The sequence below is a fragment of the Pristiophorus japonicus genome, unplaced genomic scaffold (genome assembly GCF_044704955.1).
Source record: "Pristiophorus japonicus isolate sPriJap1 unplaced genomic scaffold, sPriJap1.hap1 HAP1_SCAFFOLD_406, whole genome shotgun sequence".
Classification (NCBI taxonomy): domain Eukaryota; kingdom Metazoa; phylum Chordata; class Chondrichthyes; family Pristiophoridae; genus Pristiophorus; species Pristiophorus japonicus.
The window spans coordinates 557,644-576,432 of record NW_027253937.1 but is presented as its reverse complement, the minus strand read 5'-3'; the positions used below and the strand labels follow the sequence as shown (position 1 = coordinate 576,432).

Genomic DNA, 18,789 nt, shown 5'->3' with positions numbered 1-18,789 from the left:
TCTCTCTCGCTCTCTGTCTTTCCCTCTCTCCCTCTCTCTCTCTATCTGCGCCTTTCCCTCTCTCTCTCTCTCTCTCTGTCATTCACTCTCTCTGACTGTCGCTCTCTCTCCCTCTCTCTCTCTGTCTTTCTCTCTCTGTCTCTCTCTCTCTATGTCTGTCTGTCTCTCTCCCTCTCCCTCTCTGTCTCTCTCTCTGCACGCATCATCCGTGACCTGACAACGACTTGACCCCGCGCGGATAGTGTCAGGAGCAGAGGTCAGAGGTCGGGAGTTAGAACATGTAATACCAAATGACACATTGTAAATCCCAGTGACACTGTAAATAAACCGATACAAATATAAAATGTGAGAAGACTTTAATAAAATGTAAACGCAGACAGCAGCTCCATCCCCGCCCTTTCTCATCACTGCAACAAGTTGTGCTCTGAAAGTGAGCACATTGCTCAGGTATCAGCACCACGCACCATTGGTGATGGGTAATACACAAACTATCTCTCTTCACAGAGACCAGGAGTTTGTAAACCTTCGCTTTAAAGGGCTGAATGTTCACATTTCCTCCGTGTGGGCTGTAAAACTGGAGCAGATCCCCTAACACCCGAGTTGTGGGAGGTAAAAGTGAGAATTCACCCCAGAGTGTTTAACCTTCCCTTGTAGCCCATTGTAGACCACTGACAGCCAGGAGATGGGGATAGTGAGCTGGGCAAAGTACTGTAAAGTTTTACAGTACAATATCACCAGCTGCTGGTGTACATCAGTACTGCAGTAATACCAACATTGGAGAAACATTCGGTTCATTTCACAATTCAGGCAAGGTCTTTCTTCACAACTGAGAGATAATTGGATCAGAGAGAAGGTAAAATAAACAGGGGCCTGGAAAGCTGCCATTAAATCCCCTCACCTTTCTGAGTACATAACTCACTCAGAGAATTGTGAACCTGCGGAATTCTCTGCCTGACTCCAATGACTGAGTGAATCCCTCCCTACACTCAGAGAGGTGAACGTTCTCTCCCCAGTGTGAACACTCTGGTGTATCAGTAGGTGGGATAACTGAGTGAATCACTTCGCACACTCAGAGAGGTGAACGGTCTCTCCCCAGTGTGAACTCACTGGTGTATCAGTAGGTGGGATAACTGAGTGAATCCCTTCCCACACTTAGAGAGGTGAACAGTCTCTCCCCAGTGTGAACTCACTGGTGTATCAGTAGGTGGGATAACTGAGTGAATCCCTTCCCACACTCAGAGAGGTGAACGGTCTCTCCCCAGTGTGAACACGCTGGTGTATCAGTAGGTGCGATAACTGAGTGAATCCCTTCCCACACTCAGAGAGGTGAACGGCCTCTCCCCAGTGTGAACACTCTGGTGTATCAGCAGGTGGGATAACTGAGTGAATCCCTTCCCACACTCAGAGAGGTGAATGGTCTCTCCCCAGCGTGAACACTCTGGTGTATCAGCAGGTAGGATAACTGAGTGAATCCCTTCCCACACTCAGAGAGGTGAACGGCCTCTCCCCAGTGTGAACTCACTGGTGTATCAGCAGGTGGGATAACTGAGTGAATCCCTTCCCACACTCAGAGAGGTGAACGGTCTCTCCCCAGTGTGACCTCGCTGGTGTATCAGCAGGTGGGATAACTGCGTTAATCACTTCCCACATACAGAGAGGTGAATGGTCTCTCCCCAGTGTGAACTCGCTGGTGTGTCAATAGGTGGGATAACTGAGTGAATCCCTTCACACACTCAGAGAATTGAACAATTTCTCCCCAGTGTGAACTCGCCGATGTGTTTCCAGCTGGGACGGATAGTTGAAACGTTTCCCACGATCGCTACATTCGCACAGTTTTTCTCCAGTGTGACTGCACTTGTGAGACGTGGCTCCAGGATGATCAGGGCTGGGAACTCAACATCCAGGGGTATTCAAAATTCAGGAAAAATAGAATAAAAGGAAAAGGAGGTGGGGTAGCATTGCTGGTTAAGGAGGAGATTAAGGCAATAGTTAGGAAGGACATTAGCTTGGATGATGTGGAATCTATATGGGTAGAGCTGCAGAACACCAAAGGGCAAAAAACGTTAGTGGGAGTTGTGTACAGACCTCCAAACAGTAGTAGTGATGTTGGGGAGGGCATCAAACAGGAAATTAGTGGTGCATGCAATAAAGGTGCAGCAATTATAATGGGTGACTTAATATGCACATAGATGGGGTTAACCAAACTGGAAGCAATACGGTGGAGCCGGATTTCCTGGAGTGCATAAGGGATGTTTTTTTAGACCAATATGTTGAGGAACCAACTAGGGGGGAGGCCATCTTAGACTGGGTGTTGTGTAATGAGAGAGGATTAATTAGCAATCTCGTTGTGCGAGGCCCCTTGGGAAGAGTGACCATAATATGGTGGAATTCTGCATTAGGATGGAGAATGAAACAGTTAATTCAGAGACCATGGTCCAGAACTTAAAGAAGGGTAACTTTGAAGATATGAGGCGTGAATTGGCTAGGATAGATTGGTGAATGATACTTAAGGGGTTGACTGTGGATGGGCAATGGCAGACATTTCGAGACCGCATGGATGAACTACAACAATTGTACATTCCTGTCTGCCGTAAAAATAAAAAAGGGAAGGTGGCTCAACCGTGGCTATCAAGGGAAATCAGGGATAGTATTAAAGCCAAGGAAGTGGCATACAAATTGGCCAGAAATAGCAGCGACTGGGAGAAATTTAGAACTCAGCAGAGGAGGACAAAGGGTTTGATTCGGGCAGGGAAAATGGAGTACGAGAAGAAGCTTGCAGGGAACATTAAGACGGATTGCAAAAGTTTCTACAGATATGTAAAGGGAAAAAGGTTAGTAAAGTCAAACGTAGGTCCCCTGCAGTCAGAATCAGGGGAAGTCATAACGGGGAACAAAGAAATGGCGGAACAATTGAACAAGTACTTTGGTTCGGTATTCATTAATGAGGACACGAACAACCTTCCGGATATAAAAGGAGTCAGAGGGTCTAGTAAGGAGGAGGAACTGAGGGAAATCCTTATTAGTCAGGAAATTGTGTTGGGGAAATTGATGGGATTGAAGGCCGATAAATCCCCAGGGCCTGATGGACTGCATTCCAGAGTCGTTGAGGAGGTGGCCTTGAAAATAGCGGATGCATTGACAGTCATTTTCCAACATTCCATTGACTCTGGATCAGTTCCTATGGAGTGGAGGGTAGCCAATGTAACTCCACTTTTTAAAAAAGGAGGGAGAGAGAAAACAGGGAATTACAGACCGGTCAGCCTGACATCGGTAGTGGGTAAAATGATGGAATCAATTATTAAGGATGTCATAGCAGTGCATTTGGAAAGAGGTGACATGATAGGTCCAAGTCAGCATGGATTTGTGAAAGGGAAATCATGCTTGACAAATCTTTTGGAATTTTTTGAGGATGTTTCCAGTAGAGTGGACAAGGGAGAACCAGTTGATTTGGTATATTTGGACTTTCAGAAGGCTTTCGACAAGGTCCCACACAAGAGATTGATGTGCAAAGTTAAAGCACATGGGATTGGGGGTAGTGTGCCGACATGGATTGAAAACTGGTTGTCAGACAGGAAACAAAGAGTAGGAGTAAATGGGTACTTTTCAGAATGGCAGGCAGTGACTAGTGGGGTACCACAAGGTTCTGTGCTGGGGCCCCAGCTGTTTACATTGTACATTAATGATTTAGATGAGGGGATTAAATGTAGTATCTCCAAATTTGCAGATGACACTAAGTTGGGTGGCAGTGTGAGCTGCGAGGAGGATGCTATGAGGCTGCAGAACGACTTGAATAGGTTAGGTGAGTGGGCAAAGGCATGGCAGATGAAGTATAATGTGGATAAATGTGAGGTTATCCACTTTGGTGGTAAAAACAGAGAGACAGACTATTATCTGAATGTTGACAGATTAGGAAAAGGGGAGGTGCAAAGAGACCTGGGTGTCATGGTACATCAGTCATTGAAGGTTGGCATGCAGGTACAGTAGACGGTTAAGAAAGCAAATGGCATGTTGGCCTTCATAGCAAGGGGATTTGAGTACAGGGGCAGGGAGGTGTTGCTACAGTTGTACAGGGCCTTGGTGAGGCCACACCTGGAGTATTGTGTACAGTTTTGGTCTCCTAACCTGAGTAATGACATTCTTGCTATTGAGGGAGTGCAGCGTAGGTTCACCAGACTGATTCCCGGGATGGCGGGACTGACCTATCAAGAAAGACTGGATCAACTGGGCTTGTATTCACTGGAGTTCAGAAGAATGAGAGGGGACCTCATAGAAACGTTTAAGATTCTGACGGGGTTAGACAGGTTGGATGCAGGAAGAATGTTCCCAATGTTGGGGAAGTCCAGAACCAGGGGACACAGTCTAAGGATAAGGGGTAAGTCATTTAGGACCGAGATGAGGAGGAACTTCTTCACCCAGAGAGTGGTGAACCTGTGGAATTCTCTGCCACAGAAAGTTGTTGAGGCCAATTCACTAAATATATTCAAAAAGGAGTTAGATGTAGTCCTTACTAGTAGGGGGATCAAGGGATATGGCGAGAAAGCAGGAATGTGATACTGAAGTTGCATGTTCAGCCATGAACTCATTGAATGGCGGTGCAGGCTAGAAGGGCCGAATGGCCTACTCCTGCACCTATTTTCTATGTTTCTATGTTTCTATGTCTCTCCAGGTTGGATGATCGGCTGAATCCTTGCCCACACACACAGCACGTGTACAGTTTATCCCCGCTGTGAACAGTGTTTTTTGCTTCCATGGTCAAAGGCCGAGGATATTCAGGTCCCGATGAAACGAGTGACTCCATCAGATTTGAATGTAATGCTTGGTTTTAACCTCTGGTCGACAAATCCTCCCCGTTTAATACCCTGTAAAGTGAACTTCTGTAAAGTAATGTGAAAGAATAACATTAGAACATAAGAAATAGGAGCAGGAGAAGGCCATACGGCCCCTCGAGCCTGCTCCACTATTCAATAAGATCATGGCTGATCTGATCATGGACTCAGCTCCACTTCGCTGCCCGCTCCCCATAAACCTTTACTCCCATAATCGCTCAAAAACCCTTCTATCTCCGCTTAAATATATTCAACGTCCAATCTTCCACAGCTCTCTGGGGCAGAGAATTCCACAGATTTACAACCCTCAAAGAAAAAATTCCTCCTCATCTCAGTTTTAAATGGGCGACCCCTTACTTTGAATCTGCGCCCCCTGGTTTTAGTTTCCCCTATGAGTGGGAACATCCTCTCTGCATCCACTATGTCACGCCCCCTCAGTAACCTTTTTGTTTCAATAAAATCACCTCTCATTCTTCTTAACTCCAATGTGTAAAGGCCCAAACTACTCAAACCTTTCTTCATAAGTCAACCCCCTCACCTCAGGAATCAACCTCGTGAACCTTCTCTGAACTGTCTCCAATGCAAGTATATCCTTCCTTAAAGACAGAGACCAAAACTGCACGCAGGACTCCAGGTGTGGCCTCATCAATACCCTGTCCAGTTGTAGCAGGACTTTTCTGATTTTATACTCTATTCCCCTTGCAATCCCAGCTTCTCCAGTCTGTCCAGATAACTGAAGTCCCTCATCCCTGGAATCATTCTCGTAAATCTTTTCTGCAACCTCTCGCAGGCCTTCATATTCTCCCTAAAGTGCGTTGCCCACAATTGGGCATAATGCTCCAGTTGAGGCCGAACCAATGCTTTGTGCAGGTTCATCATAATAGCCACACTTTTGTACTCTATACTTCTATTTATGAACAGAGATACTGTCTGGAACAGTGGCTCTCAACCTTTTTGTGTTCACGGCACACTTTCGAATACTAGAATTTTTGGCGGCACACATGAAGGGATTAAAAGGTGAACACAGGTTAAATAAAAGCAAGTTTCAGAAAATTTAAAAAACATTTTATTAATCACAGTATATGAAGATATTCAATATTGTACACATGTATATTATTAATTATTTTTCATTCTGAAAGTAACAATAACATAATAAACTATAATAATAATTCCTCAAGTTAATTATAGATTAATTAGTATTTTAACGTGATACTTGAACCTGACGTTTTTTAGTTATGTCACCAGTATTTGGGCGTATAACCGATAAGGCGACTCTCATTTCGTGTTCAATTCCGCCAGCTTTTTCCCATTTTTTTACATTTGATGTTCGTAAGAGTTGAGAACCCGAATTCACAGAGATATGATGTTGAAAACTGCATCAGTATTATCAAGGCTTTTTTTGATATTACAGGATATTCTTCTTCAATAGAAATCCAGAACGCATCAAGAGACATACCTGAATGTTTCATTTTAAGACCCCGGTCTGTAGAAATAGAAGTCAATTCTTCTTCTTGCAATTTAAGATCAAAATCTGACATACTAATTGGAGAAAATGGATTTCTTACCCAATCACACTTCTCTACATCCAAAGATGGAAAATATGTGTTGATGTTCTCTTCCAGTGATGCCAAATGCTCTATCACTATAGAAGCAACCTTTTTAATACTGTGATTTGGTATCAAAGGGAACATTTCAAGATTGTTTTCTGTTGCTCTCTTTTTCCAGATAGAAATGTTTCCTGAACAGCTAATAGCTTGTCTGTAGAGGTGAGAATGTTTACATTTGGCCCTTGCATACTGGTATTAACACTGTTAAAACAATTAAATATACCTGCCAAATATGCTAATTTAGCACACCACATTTTACTCTTAAGATATTTGCAAAAGTTATCGTTTCCTTCTCTTTCAAAAATACTGAGAATTCTTCTTTTAAGTTCAAATACACGACATAAGACATTTCCCTTTGAAAGTCATCTTACGTCTGTTTGCAAAAGTAAACATTCGTGTTGTGCATCCATAGCTTTGCAGAGCTGTTCAAACAAGCGAGTTTTTGAAGCACTTGATTTTATATAATTTACAATATTAACAACTTGATCTAACAAGATTTTAATTCTAGTGGTAATGTCTTTGCAACAAGTGCTTGTCTATGCAAAAAGCAATGGGTGAATAAGATATTTGGATTATTTTTTTTGCGAGGGTAATGCATCATTTGACACATCCCACCATAGATGGAGCACCGTCCGTGCAGATTCCAACACATGGGTCCCATGAAATTTTGAAGTCTTCTAAATATGAATTCACAGAATCAAACATGTCTTGACCTCTAGCATATTCTGGAAGTTCTCTCCAGCACAGAAATTGGTGCAATATCTCGTTTTCATTAATGAAGTGAACAAATGATAATAATTGTGCTTTACCAATAATGTCGACAGACTCGTCGATTTGCAAAGCAAAATTCGAGTTTGTAAGTTTCTGGAATACATTTTCTTCAATGTTAGATGACATATCATTTATCCTTCTCCGAATTGTATGGTCAGACAGCGGAATTTTTGCAATTTCTTGTTGCGCTTCATCAACAAGCATTATTTTGACAATTTTACGATATGCAGGTAAAATAAGTGAGTGAGCTGTAGTATGAGACTGCATTTTCTGCACTATTAATTCAGCAACTTTTTACACTATCATTTACATTCATTTTTCTGCAAGGTGCTGGTGCAATGCCCGACCTCTTCCGTGCTAAAGACGTATATTTCTGATTCAATTGCCAACCAGAACTCCCACAGTGAGACGGATGAGTGACGAACGCCTGGAGTGGTGTAAACATTGAAACATGTTTCAGAATTCGGGGAATTCAGTTGGTGCATCGACAGGATTTAACCGTCTCACATACCAGGAGGAAAACTGGAGCTGCTTCTGTTAAATGTGGTGCAGCAGAGCCCGGCTTTCTGTACATTGTTAGTTAGAAATGTGAGCAAAATATCACTCCAATCTTTGGGTGGTTTCACGTCAAACACTTGTATTATTAGTTTGGATATAATTAGTGCAGCACAAACATTACTGTGCAGGGTGTTGACGCGCTGCCAAATGACTGGAAGTAATATCAATACTCCTGATCTTTCATGGTCCCACGGGAAATCTCCCGCAATTATAATTACGTTTTTCTCTTCAGCTCTCATCTCACAGTCAGTTGGAGCCCTGTGTTCAGTGCCAAGAGTCATCATCACTTCTCGGACAGAATGAGAGTTCCGTTTGCTGCCTATCCATTTTCCTGGTTACCACCAGTTCTACAGGTGGTAATGATTTACTATCCGATTATAGCAGCCGTGGGAATCCCCGGTAAGTGATTATATTCCGTTACTAACGTCGTGAATAAAGTTGGGATTAACTTTATTCCTGCTCTTATGTCAGTAATTATATTTTTAAACTATTCTTCTCAATTCAATTAAAAGGCTGAGAGTCAGTGACTGTATTTCCCGCTCGACCTTTTTAAGTGACTGATCATTTGGTGCCTTTCTAATTTTCTTTAACCCCCCATAATATCTTCAGATTATTTCCCCATGTAATGTCTTTCAAACTGGTTCGGTTTTATCTGAGAATCGTGCAATGAGTGATTCAATGGATTATTTTAATCTCATGTTTCCGTGCCTGCTCTCCTTTCCCGTAACACTCGGTAATATCTGACAGATTATATTTTACTGAACATTCAGCGTGTTGTAAAATGTTCCATTGACTCCCGCTGTGGAGACAGACACTGACAGCCGATCATGGACATATACCTGGGAATTCGGACAGTCAGGACCGGGATTTGTTCAGTCCCGTTAATCAGAATCTACCCGCTGTTCTCGGTCTGGTTCCAGCAAAGTGCCAGATATTATTCCTGGTGATCACAATCCATGCCGAGAGTGCGATTGTGCTCCATGCAGGAACACAGACTCTCTCCCTCATCTTCTCCACTGACCGGTGACCAGCCTGTTCTCAGACTCGCCTTCACCCTCCCGGCGGAGATTGTTCTACCTTCAGCCGGTGGGAGGCAGCTGGTTTCTGTCACATCCATTCCTGCAGCGGTACAGGTCAGACCGGGAATCCGTGCTGTGAGAGAGCGATTGAAACAAGGCAGCGGCGCTCTATGCAGCTGTCCTGGGTTTGTCCATATTTAAAAACCCGTTTTAGATTCAATACCTGCATTTTAACCAAAGCACCGTCTCCATGCCGGGTCATGGTCCCTTTATACTAATCGCACACATTTATTGTTCAGACCAAACGCTTGCAGGGTGATAGAACATCGACTGTACCCTCAGTAAGTCTGTCCGCTCGGTGATCCACACACATTCACTTTAATTTCGCTTCAGATACTGAGAGATAGAGGAATTTCTAGTCACATTTACCCACCCGGTCTCCATATCCCTTTATCGCCTCTTCCTCCAGCCACGGACCCAATCTACTTTGAATTCTGACAGTTTCTGCCTCAACCTCTATCCATGTGACTGAACTCCACCTCCTCCCCAATCCCTTTATGAAAAAGCTTCTCCTGCTCTCTCTACTCTCTGTTCCATTGTCTTCTATTTCACTTAGTTTCTACAGCGCCTCGTTCTGCAACACACTTCTACTGGAATCGGTCTGCTTCTATCTATCTTCTTCCATCCTGTCAAGAATTTTAAACACATCTGTCATATCGCCCTGTAATCTGTGTCTGTATTACATTCCTCTAACTAACATATACAGGTTATGTGGCAGAGCCCAGGGTATCACCCATTGTACCACAGACTAACTTTCCCACTTCAGTTGGGAAACTGAAATCTCACATTATGTCTCCTGTACTAATAAATTGCCTTGCATGTTTCTTGTGAAGAAATATGGTCAGCATTAAAGTCCAAAATTACGGCTGTTGTTTTTAACACTCTGCAGAGTCTGTTTGGAGAGGTTACTCAATGAGAACAGATTGAAGTGAGTTGTCTCACTATCCCGCTGACTCTCACAAATCTCAGGATCAACGCAGCCTAATGCTCCTACTGCAAGTTTCGCCCCTGTATTACTAAGAGTATCTCTGACTATATCAGCACACATGGTCCATTGTAAAATGTGCCGCACCAAGAGTCCCCATCATTTCTCAGAGATCAGTACAGTTTGATTTATTGTATTACCATTTGCCGTGTTCCAGTTCTCGGCGTGGTAATTGGTGTTCCCGGTAACGGGCTTAGTTTGTGAAGCAAAAGCGCCAAATTCTTATTTCCATTCAATCTTGTGTCAGCTGCGGTAATTTTAACAATAAATATGATCAGTACTCGGTGCATTGGAATGTCTCTTCCCATCGTCTCAAATTGTATTACATTGTCAGTTAAGTCCCTGATTTGATAATGTTTTTCAGTTATTATTCGTAAAAATGGGAACCCACGTAATTAGCTGTAATCTTACGACTTGGATCGATAGTTGGTTGCACGGAAGGAACCACAGAATAGGGATAAATGTGAAGCGAATTTTGGCTTTTATCACAAGGGGGAAGATATTTACAACTGAGGAAGTGCTGTTCTCGCTGTACAGAGATTTGGTCATATACCATTTGGAATATATACGTTCAGTTTTGGGCAACATATCGCAGGATAGATGGATTGGCCTTCGAGGGGTTTCAGCACAAGTTAACCAGACTGATAACACGGTTTAAATTATTCAAATATGAGGAAAGTTTACATAACCTTGCCTTGTATTCCATTGTGTTTAGAAGGGTGAAACGTGATATAACCGAGCTATTTAAATAGATAAAGGTGTCCGATAGTGTAGGCACAGAAACTGTTTCCGATGGCGGTTTAATCTAAACCAGAAGGCATTATCTTAAAATTGGAGCTCGGAGTGAAATCACGAAACACTTTCTCACACAAAGTCGATGAGAAATCTAACACTCCTTCTCCCAAAATTATTTCAATTGTCAGTTGTAATTTTACAGACTCTGATCGATAGATTTGTTAAGGTCAGGGTATCAAGGGATATGGAACTAAGACGGTAATTGGAGTGAGGGTGCCGATCACCCAAGGTCTACTGGAATGGTGGAAAAGGTTTGTGGGGCAGAATGATCTAATCCTGCGTTCCTATACGTCAAGCACCAGAGTCATCATTTCTGCAATGAGATTTCCGGTAATCGCAGGTCCAATTTCAGTGTATCTGTATGTTCTACACGAAAAAATGTCCGATGATATTATTGCAGCCTATAGAGGTTCCAGCGCTCATTTTAACAGGTTACCGATTGCATAAATCCGTGTCTCGCTGTATTACCTGGAGGGCCTGGTCATTGTTCTGTCGGTCCTGAGGTGATTATTTGTCAGGTTTGGGTCACTATCGGAAATTCCGAGGATATCTGTCCTCCATTCCCTCCAAACTTTGCGAGATGTTTATTGATATTACAATGTTTTTGAATCTCCAACTCAAAATCTAACATTGTTTTACATGGAATGTCTCGGAGCAATGCGGTTCGAAGTGAGAATGAGCCCAGTATTCACACAGTGGAATGTCGTTAGAGTGTGAAATTGTTTCAGTTAATCGTTAGCAGCGTCAGGAACCCCTCGCTAATGTTCTCCTCTTTGCATGCTCTGGTTAACTTATCTACCTCGCCTTTAAATGTAACAGCCGGGGCTCCCATCTGAATCAGATGTTTTTGGGTTTGATACCCTGTCGAAAATCTAGTCTGACATTCGTATGGCATTCCCATGACAGTTTCTCCGAATAACGCAAACCTTAGCCAACTTTACCAACCAGATGTTGTATTTGTGGATCTTGCTGTAGTATATATATACATTTAGTTACATTGCAAGGTATGTTACGAAGTTGTAGAAAACATCTTCTGACAAACAGTGAAAGGCCATATTAACTTTGCTAGAGTGTGAAATACAAGTGTATTATTTCACGCCAATTCTGGGAAATACAGTTGTGGTTTCAAGCAATTCATAGAAACCACAGTGGTGATGTATTTATTCAGAGCTGAATTCGTGTACCAAGCACAGTTATGGTCCGTGGCCGCAAATTTCATTTTCAATGTAATGATTATATTTGGGTCATTGCACAGGCAGTGGAACCGGAGACTGAAGGGATGGAGAGTTTGGAAAATAGAAACATTAAGACACAGCAGTAATGATATTTTAATTGTAGCTGGCAACAGTTGTGGTTGGATTCAGTGAGAGAAGGACATTGTTTCCCTTTTTGTCCTGTCATTATATAGCAGCTGCAATTAGAAACAAGAATAATTGTCAAATCGTTTTGTTACTAGAATATTTGTGAATCAGGTATCACCAATATTTAAACTGTGACTCTGTTTTAACCGAGGAGATAATGAATTAATTGACAATGACATTTCTACAGCCACCAATCTCCCCAAATATCCCCTCACCATCACCTTTGTTGCCCTATTTCCTATTAAAACAATGAATCTCTCACACCATGGCCTTTCCCCTGGTACGGCCCTCAGTCTCGCTCACTCAAGTACAAGGGCCGCAGACTTGTACGGATGTGTCGGACAACTGATTTAACCATTCTAAGCCAGATTTGGCTAGACCACATAAAGTATTATCGGGCCCTACTCGTGTCTGCTAAAACTGCTCACTATTCCAACATCATTCTAGAATGGAAATATAACCCGCGGCTACTATTCTCGACTGTTAACCTTCTTGTTAAACTCCTCTCCCCAGTCTCCACCACACTCACCTCCAATAACAAGTGTGAGTAGCTCATGGAATTATTTGTCTCAAAGATTGAGACCACCCAATCAGCTGCCTCTGCCACTTCTCTTCCTTCCTCTAGCCCAACGGGTCAAACATCCCCTAAGTTTCCACCCTGCGCTAGCCATGAATCGCATCTCTCTCTAGTCTCTCCCTGATCTGCCCCTCTTGACCTCTCCATGCTCATCTTATCCATGAGACCCACTTACAGCTCACTTGATCTTGACCCTATTCCCACCAAGCTGCTCACCACCCAACTTCCTTTTCTGGCTCCCCTGTTAGCTGACATTGTTAATGGTGCTCCCAGCTCAGGTCCTCTCCTCTCCTTCAAATCTATCGTTATCACCCCTCTCCTCAAAAAACAACCCTTCACCACACTAGCCTTGCAAGCTATCGCCCCCTCTCCAACCTTAATTTCCACCCCAAAGTCCTTGAACATGTTGTCGCCTCCCGGAACTCCATGTTTGCATTCCTTCAGTCTGGTATCCACCATGCCACACTACCGAAACTGCTCTTATCAAACTCACAAATGGCATCCTTTGTGACATTTACAAAGATAGACTTTCCCTCCTCATCATTCTCGACCAGTCCCAGCCTTTGATATGGTTGAGTACTCCATTTCCCACCAATGCCTCTCCAACTGGGTGGGAGTGCACCTGCCTGGTTCTATCCATATATCCCTAATAACAGCCAGAAAATCACTTGCATTCGCTTCTATTCTCATGATAAATCGTTGCATATCGTGTTCCCCAGGAATTTATCATTGGCCACCTCCTGTTCTCCACTATATGAAGCCCCTTGCCGACATCAACCGAAAACACAGCTTCAGTTTCCACATGTAGGCTGCTGATACCTAGCTCTACCTCACCACCACTTCTCTCGAGGCATCCAAGGTCTCTAAATTGGCAGACTGCTTGTCCGACATTTCAGTACTTGTTGAGCAGAAATGTTGTCCAATTAAATATTGCGAATACCAATGACATTTTCTGCGGGTCCCGCCACAAACTGTGTTCACTAAGCAACGACTCGATCCCTCTCCCGTGTTCTGTCTGTGACTGAACCAGACAGTTCGCAATCTAGCTATCCTATTAGAACGGGAAATGATCTTCTGGCCATATACCTGCAGCATAACTAAATCCACCTGTTTCCACCTCCATAACATTGCCCGTCTCCGCCCCTTCCTCAGTTCCTCTGCTGATGAAACCTCCACCCATGCCTTAATTACCTCTAGTTTGTACAGCTCCAACACACTCCTGGCTCACCTCCTACATTCTACCCTATGTAAACTTGAGCTCATTCAAAACTCGCCAGTGCATGTCCAATCTCGCACGAAATCCCACCTGTGCTCGCTGAGCGACATTGATCCCGGTTCAACAATACCTCGATTCCAAAATTCTCCTTCTGTCTACAAATCCCTCCATGGCCTCATCCCTCGCTATCTCTGTAATTGGCTTTAGCATCACAACCACCCAAGATGTCTGCGCTCCTCAAATTCTACCCTCTTGTGCATCCCTGATTATAACTGCTCAAACATTGTGGCCGTGCCTTCAGCTGTCCGAGCCCTGAGCTCTGGAACAGCCTCCCCAAATGCTCACCGCCTCTATACCTCCCTTTCTTCCTTGAAGACAGTGCTTATAACCTCCCTCTGACCAAACTTTTGGTCATCGGTCGTAATTTATTCTTATGTGGCTCAGTGCCAAATTTATTTGTTATGTCTTGTAACACTCCTGTGAAGCGCCTCGGGAAGTTTTATAAAGGCGCTATATAAGTAGAAATTATTGTTGTTGTTGTAATAATGTTACAATTATTGAATTAATTAAGTGATTTGACAAATACTGAATATGGGACGTGATTTTAGCAACTTTTATAAGGCTCTTTAGTTCAGATACATAAATTACTGACAGATTTGTCCGTTTGCAAAGTCCAGTCGGAAATATTATCTACTCATATCTTCGCCATTATTTTATGCAGCTCACCAGCTAACAACTCTGTGGAGCACCGTCACCACACGGACTGCAGCGGTTCAAGAAGGAGGCTCACCTCCGTCTTGTAAACAGCACAGGACGGCCCATTTCTTGTGTTTGATTCAGAGTTACTTTGTCCATTTTTCTGTGTAGATTTTCATGATACTTCTGTATCCATGGTAACCACACGCCGCCCCCACCCCACATTCCACACACTCATACTTAACTATATTAATCTCCTATACCCATGTGATTTAATTCCCAGCTAAGACTGTATTGTCTAAACACAGTTGAACGGGAATTCAGTTAATTATTTCTACACCAGCCGCCTTATCTTGTTCAGGATATCTTTTCAGTACCGACGTTTCTTTTGTATATGTAGTCTCTCTCTCGCTCTCTGTCTGTCTCTATTTCTTTACAAATGAACACATGGAGCTCTTTACGTATATCAAGTTGGAACAATTGCTATATGTCACACTATCCTGCACACCAAAGGAATCCGAATCAAACACTTCTGAGCATATCTTACATTGTTGATAAATTGTGCTGGAAGCTCAGGTACATATAATGTCCCACATCCCCTGGGATGTACTTTCCGGCAGTCTTTCTCACCAGAGACAGATTCTCCATATTGCTATGTGCCGGATTAATATTAAAGATGGATTCTGCCAATTCAGAGCTAAGACCTTACCACGGAGCCTTTCTGAAGCTGAATCTCGGCAGGTATCTCCTGGGCTGGACTGCAGCCTCTATTGTCAATTGTACTGTATCTTTGCTTCGGTCTAGAGATCGCCACCCACAACTCCCTCTGAAGTTTGCTGCATTATTAGAGGCGTCAAAAGCGAGGAGAAGATTATGCCCCTCGTGCCATTGTGAACTTTGGAATGTATATTTTTCCTAGGATCACAGAAGAAGGTGCAAGATAAAGTTGTTTTTTCATGATCACATCTGAACTTCTCCCCCTTGTGGTTATTGTTAGAGTTTGTCCAGATGGGGGTTGCACTGCACAAGACACCAATGTAAAGACCTGAGACTTCCAGGCAAGAAGTCAGTTGTTCAGATTAAATGTTTATCTGATGGATTATAAACGTAACTGTTGCAACTTGGTTGAGTTCAAACATACCAACTCCCCTATTATCGTGGTGTTTGACAGTAGTTTGTCCAAAGGTCTTTACTCATAGCCTCCAGTCTGCGAATACAACATGAGAACTCTGAGCCATTCCGTACCCACACCTTGTATCCGCTCCCCTTTCCTGTCCACGGTCCCAAATCCCGCACTTTGTCTCACGCTCGGTTGTTCCCCTTTAGTATTCACTGCATTTCGGTCAGGCGTCATTCTCACCGCTCCTCAACCATCTCCCAATTTAGAATTGACCATTCATGACTTATTTTCAAATAGTTTTCTGTTCATTTCTTCCTCTGTCACTGAACTGCTACTTTTCACAATTATCCATAACTCCTTCTCACACAGTCCATTTATTCCTACAATTAAATGGCCAGTAGTTTACTCGGATCTCCGGTGGATTTCTACACCACTTTCTACGAAGTTGCAGTGGCAGAAGGGGAACAGCTCCGAGGAAATCTCCAGAGTCTATTTGTATATGCCATACTCTTTGTGCATCGTTTATTTTCGGGTAGTTACCCCACACTCATAGATATTTAACATTGCAATTGTATGTTAAAATCCTGTTCTGCTGGACAATTCTAGCAGCGGTAAAGAGTTCAGTTCCAATCCCCAGATCCTGCAGTAAAGTACATTTCACACCAAATCCTGTGTAACTGGCTCCCTTGCTGTAACCTGACGGCTGATTCCCTGTTCCTGTGTGTTTCCCTTTTACAGCTAATGTGGTGACGATTGTGATCCTGTCCCGGGGAAAGTGCGGTCTCTCCAGATGTATCACTCGCTACCTGGTGACCATGGCAGCGGCGGATTTACTGGTCATTATCACTGATGTGATACTGGTTCGGATTAATGATTATTATTTCCCGACTACCTTCCTGCACATCACACCTGTGTGTTCTTTCCTCCGAGCGCTGATGCGTGCAGTCACCGATATTTCTGTCTGGTTAACAATCGCTTTCACTTTCGATCGTTTTGTTACCATTTGTTGGCAGAAGCTGAGGACTAAATATTGCACCGAGAAAACTGCATCCCTGGTTATAGGAACCGTGTGCCTGCTGTTCTGTATAAAAAACATCCCCTGGTTCTTTATATATGAACCCTTCTATACAATCGACCATGTACCCTGGGGCTGTAATGTAAAACCCGAGTATTACACTGTAACTGCTTGGGTAACATTTGGCTGGATTAACCGCTGTTTAACCCCACTGCTCCCAATATTCCTCATACTGCTGCTCAATGCTCTGACTGTAGGAAACATTTTGGCGGCCAGCAGAGTCCGCAGGAGGCTGAAGGGCAGCAAGAAAGATGAGAATCACAATGATCCGGAGATGGAGAACCGAAGGAAATCCATCATCTTACTCTTCGCTATATCCGGTAACTTCATACTGCTCTGGATGGCGTATGTGATATATTTCTTATTATACCGAATTACAAACCACTATTATTCTGCAGATTTCAATGACCCGATGTATATTGCAGACTTTACCAGCTACATGCTGCTGCTTTTGAGCTGCTGTACAAACACGTGTATTTATGCAGTAACCCAGACTAAATTCAGAGATGAGCTGAAAAATGGGTTGAAGTATCCTCTGAGAATAATATTTAATTTAGTTCAGGAAAGAAAAGTTCAGAGCAATTCCCAACATTAGATCTGCATTACATCACATATCGTATCCTGAGTTATATTTTACCTGAACCTCAGCAGGCTACAACTCAGGTCCAGGCTTCTTAAGACATGACATGGGCAATATCTGACAAGGCCTGCGGTTTGCTATGTAAGTGTCTGTGAACAAGGTAGAAGACCATTATGTAGACAGTGGGTTATAACAGCGGTAGCAGTTTAATTGGATGAAATCATGCTCCTGGACACAAAGAGATACAAGTCCCAGCATTGAGGTTTAGGATGTTGTGACCATGGAATGTTTATTGCCGGATGAACATCAGAACACGTGGGTTACCCCAGGGGAGTTTAAAAGGAGAATACACCTTTCGATTTAATAGCTGAAGAATATCAGGAAGTGAATGATAACTGTATTGGTTTTTGAGTGTGGAAATGCCTGGAGAATAATAAACAGATCATTATATCAATCAGCATGTATTGGCTTTGAAATTTTCCATTCTCAAGTTCACGAACAGCTTCTCCATCACCTGCGGCTCTGTGGAATTTATTGGAACTGAAGTGATGTTGATTGTGGACCTGAGTCCATTGTCCTGGTGTCTGTGAACGGTGGTGTTTCCAGCAGCGAGTCCCCTTTACCACTGTCTCTGTACAATGCTGTTTGAAGAGTTACAATACCACTGGCAATGAGAACCAGTAGCACGGTGTGTGGACAGCTGCAGACACTTCTCAGGAAAACGACCCAGGTGGCCATTGACTGCTGTCAGATATCTGTGACCTCAGGTCAGATTGGGCACCGTGACAGCAATGTGATTCTAAGCTTGTGACCAATAAAATAGCGGTGCTTTCATCGAGCTCTCCTTCACCAAAAACATACTGAGGCTCACTTTCTGCAGGAAAACCCCGCCATTGTCCGAACTCATTCGCTGCATATCCGGTATCAGGGTCCAGTGATCCAGACCTAGCTGAAGTTTGTGTGAATGTGAGGCTCAGTGTGTGAGGGACCAGTCTCAGGGTCCAGTGATCCAGACCCAGCTGAAGTGTGTGTGAATGTGAGGCTCAGTATGTGAGGGACCAGTCTCAGGGTCCAGTGAACCAGATCCAGCTGAAGTGTGTGTGAATGTGAGGCTCAGTGTTTGAGGGACCAGTCTCAGGGTCCAGTGATCCAGACCCAGTTGAAGTGTGTGTGAATGTGAGGCTCAGTGTGTGAGGGACCAGTCTCAGGGTCCAGTGATCCAGACCCAGCTGAAGAGTGTGTGAATGTGAGGCTCAGTGAGTGAGGGACCAATCTCAGGGTCCAGTGATCCAGATCCAGCTGAAGTGTGTGTGAATGTGAGGCTCAGTGTGTGAGGGACCAGCCTCAGTGTCCAGTGATCCAGACTCAGCTGAAGTTTGTGTGAATTTGAGGCTCAGTGTGTGAGGGACCAGTCTCAGGGTCCCATGATCCAGACCCAGCTGAAGTGTGTGTCAATGTCTGGCTCAGTGTGTGATGGACCAGCCTCAGGGTCCTGTGATCCAGACCCAACTGAAGTGTGTGTGAATGTGAGGCTCAGTGTATG

The 18,789-nt window shown here is 43.6% G+C and overlaps 1 protein-coding gene across 1 annotated transcript; it reads left to right on the top strand.

Moving 5' to 3' along the window:
* Positions 1-8,061: 8,061 nt before the first annotated feature.
* LOC139250661 (probable G-protein coupled receptor 139) lies at positions 8,062-17,836 on the top strand. The gene is made up of 3 exons (XM_070873033.1): positions 8,062-8,161; positions 16,330-17,239; positions 17,749-17,836. Exons 1-3 carry the CDS (start codon positions 8,062-8,064, stop codon positions 17,834-17,836), a joined length of 1,098 nt encoding a protein of 365 aa, XP_070729134.1.
* The last annotated feature ends 953 nt before the right edge of the window (positions 17,837-18,789 follow it).

Excerpts from the sequence above, each read along its gene's own strand:
- LOC139250661 (XM_070873033.1), top strand. The coding sequence starts at position 8,062 with ATGAGAGTTCCGTTTGCTGCCTATCCATTTTCCTGGTTACCACCAGTT. Across the intron at positions 8,162-16,329 it reads AGCAGCCGTGGGAATCCCCG|CTAATGTGGTGACGATTGTG; the intron begins GTAAGTGATTAT and ends TCCCTTTTACAG. Across the intron at positions 17,240-17,748 it reads TTAGTTCAGGAAAGAAAAGT|CTTCTCCATCACCTGCGGCT; the intron begins TCAGAGCAATTC and ends GTTCACGAACAG.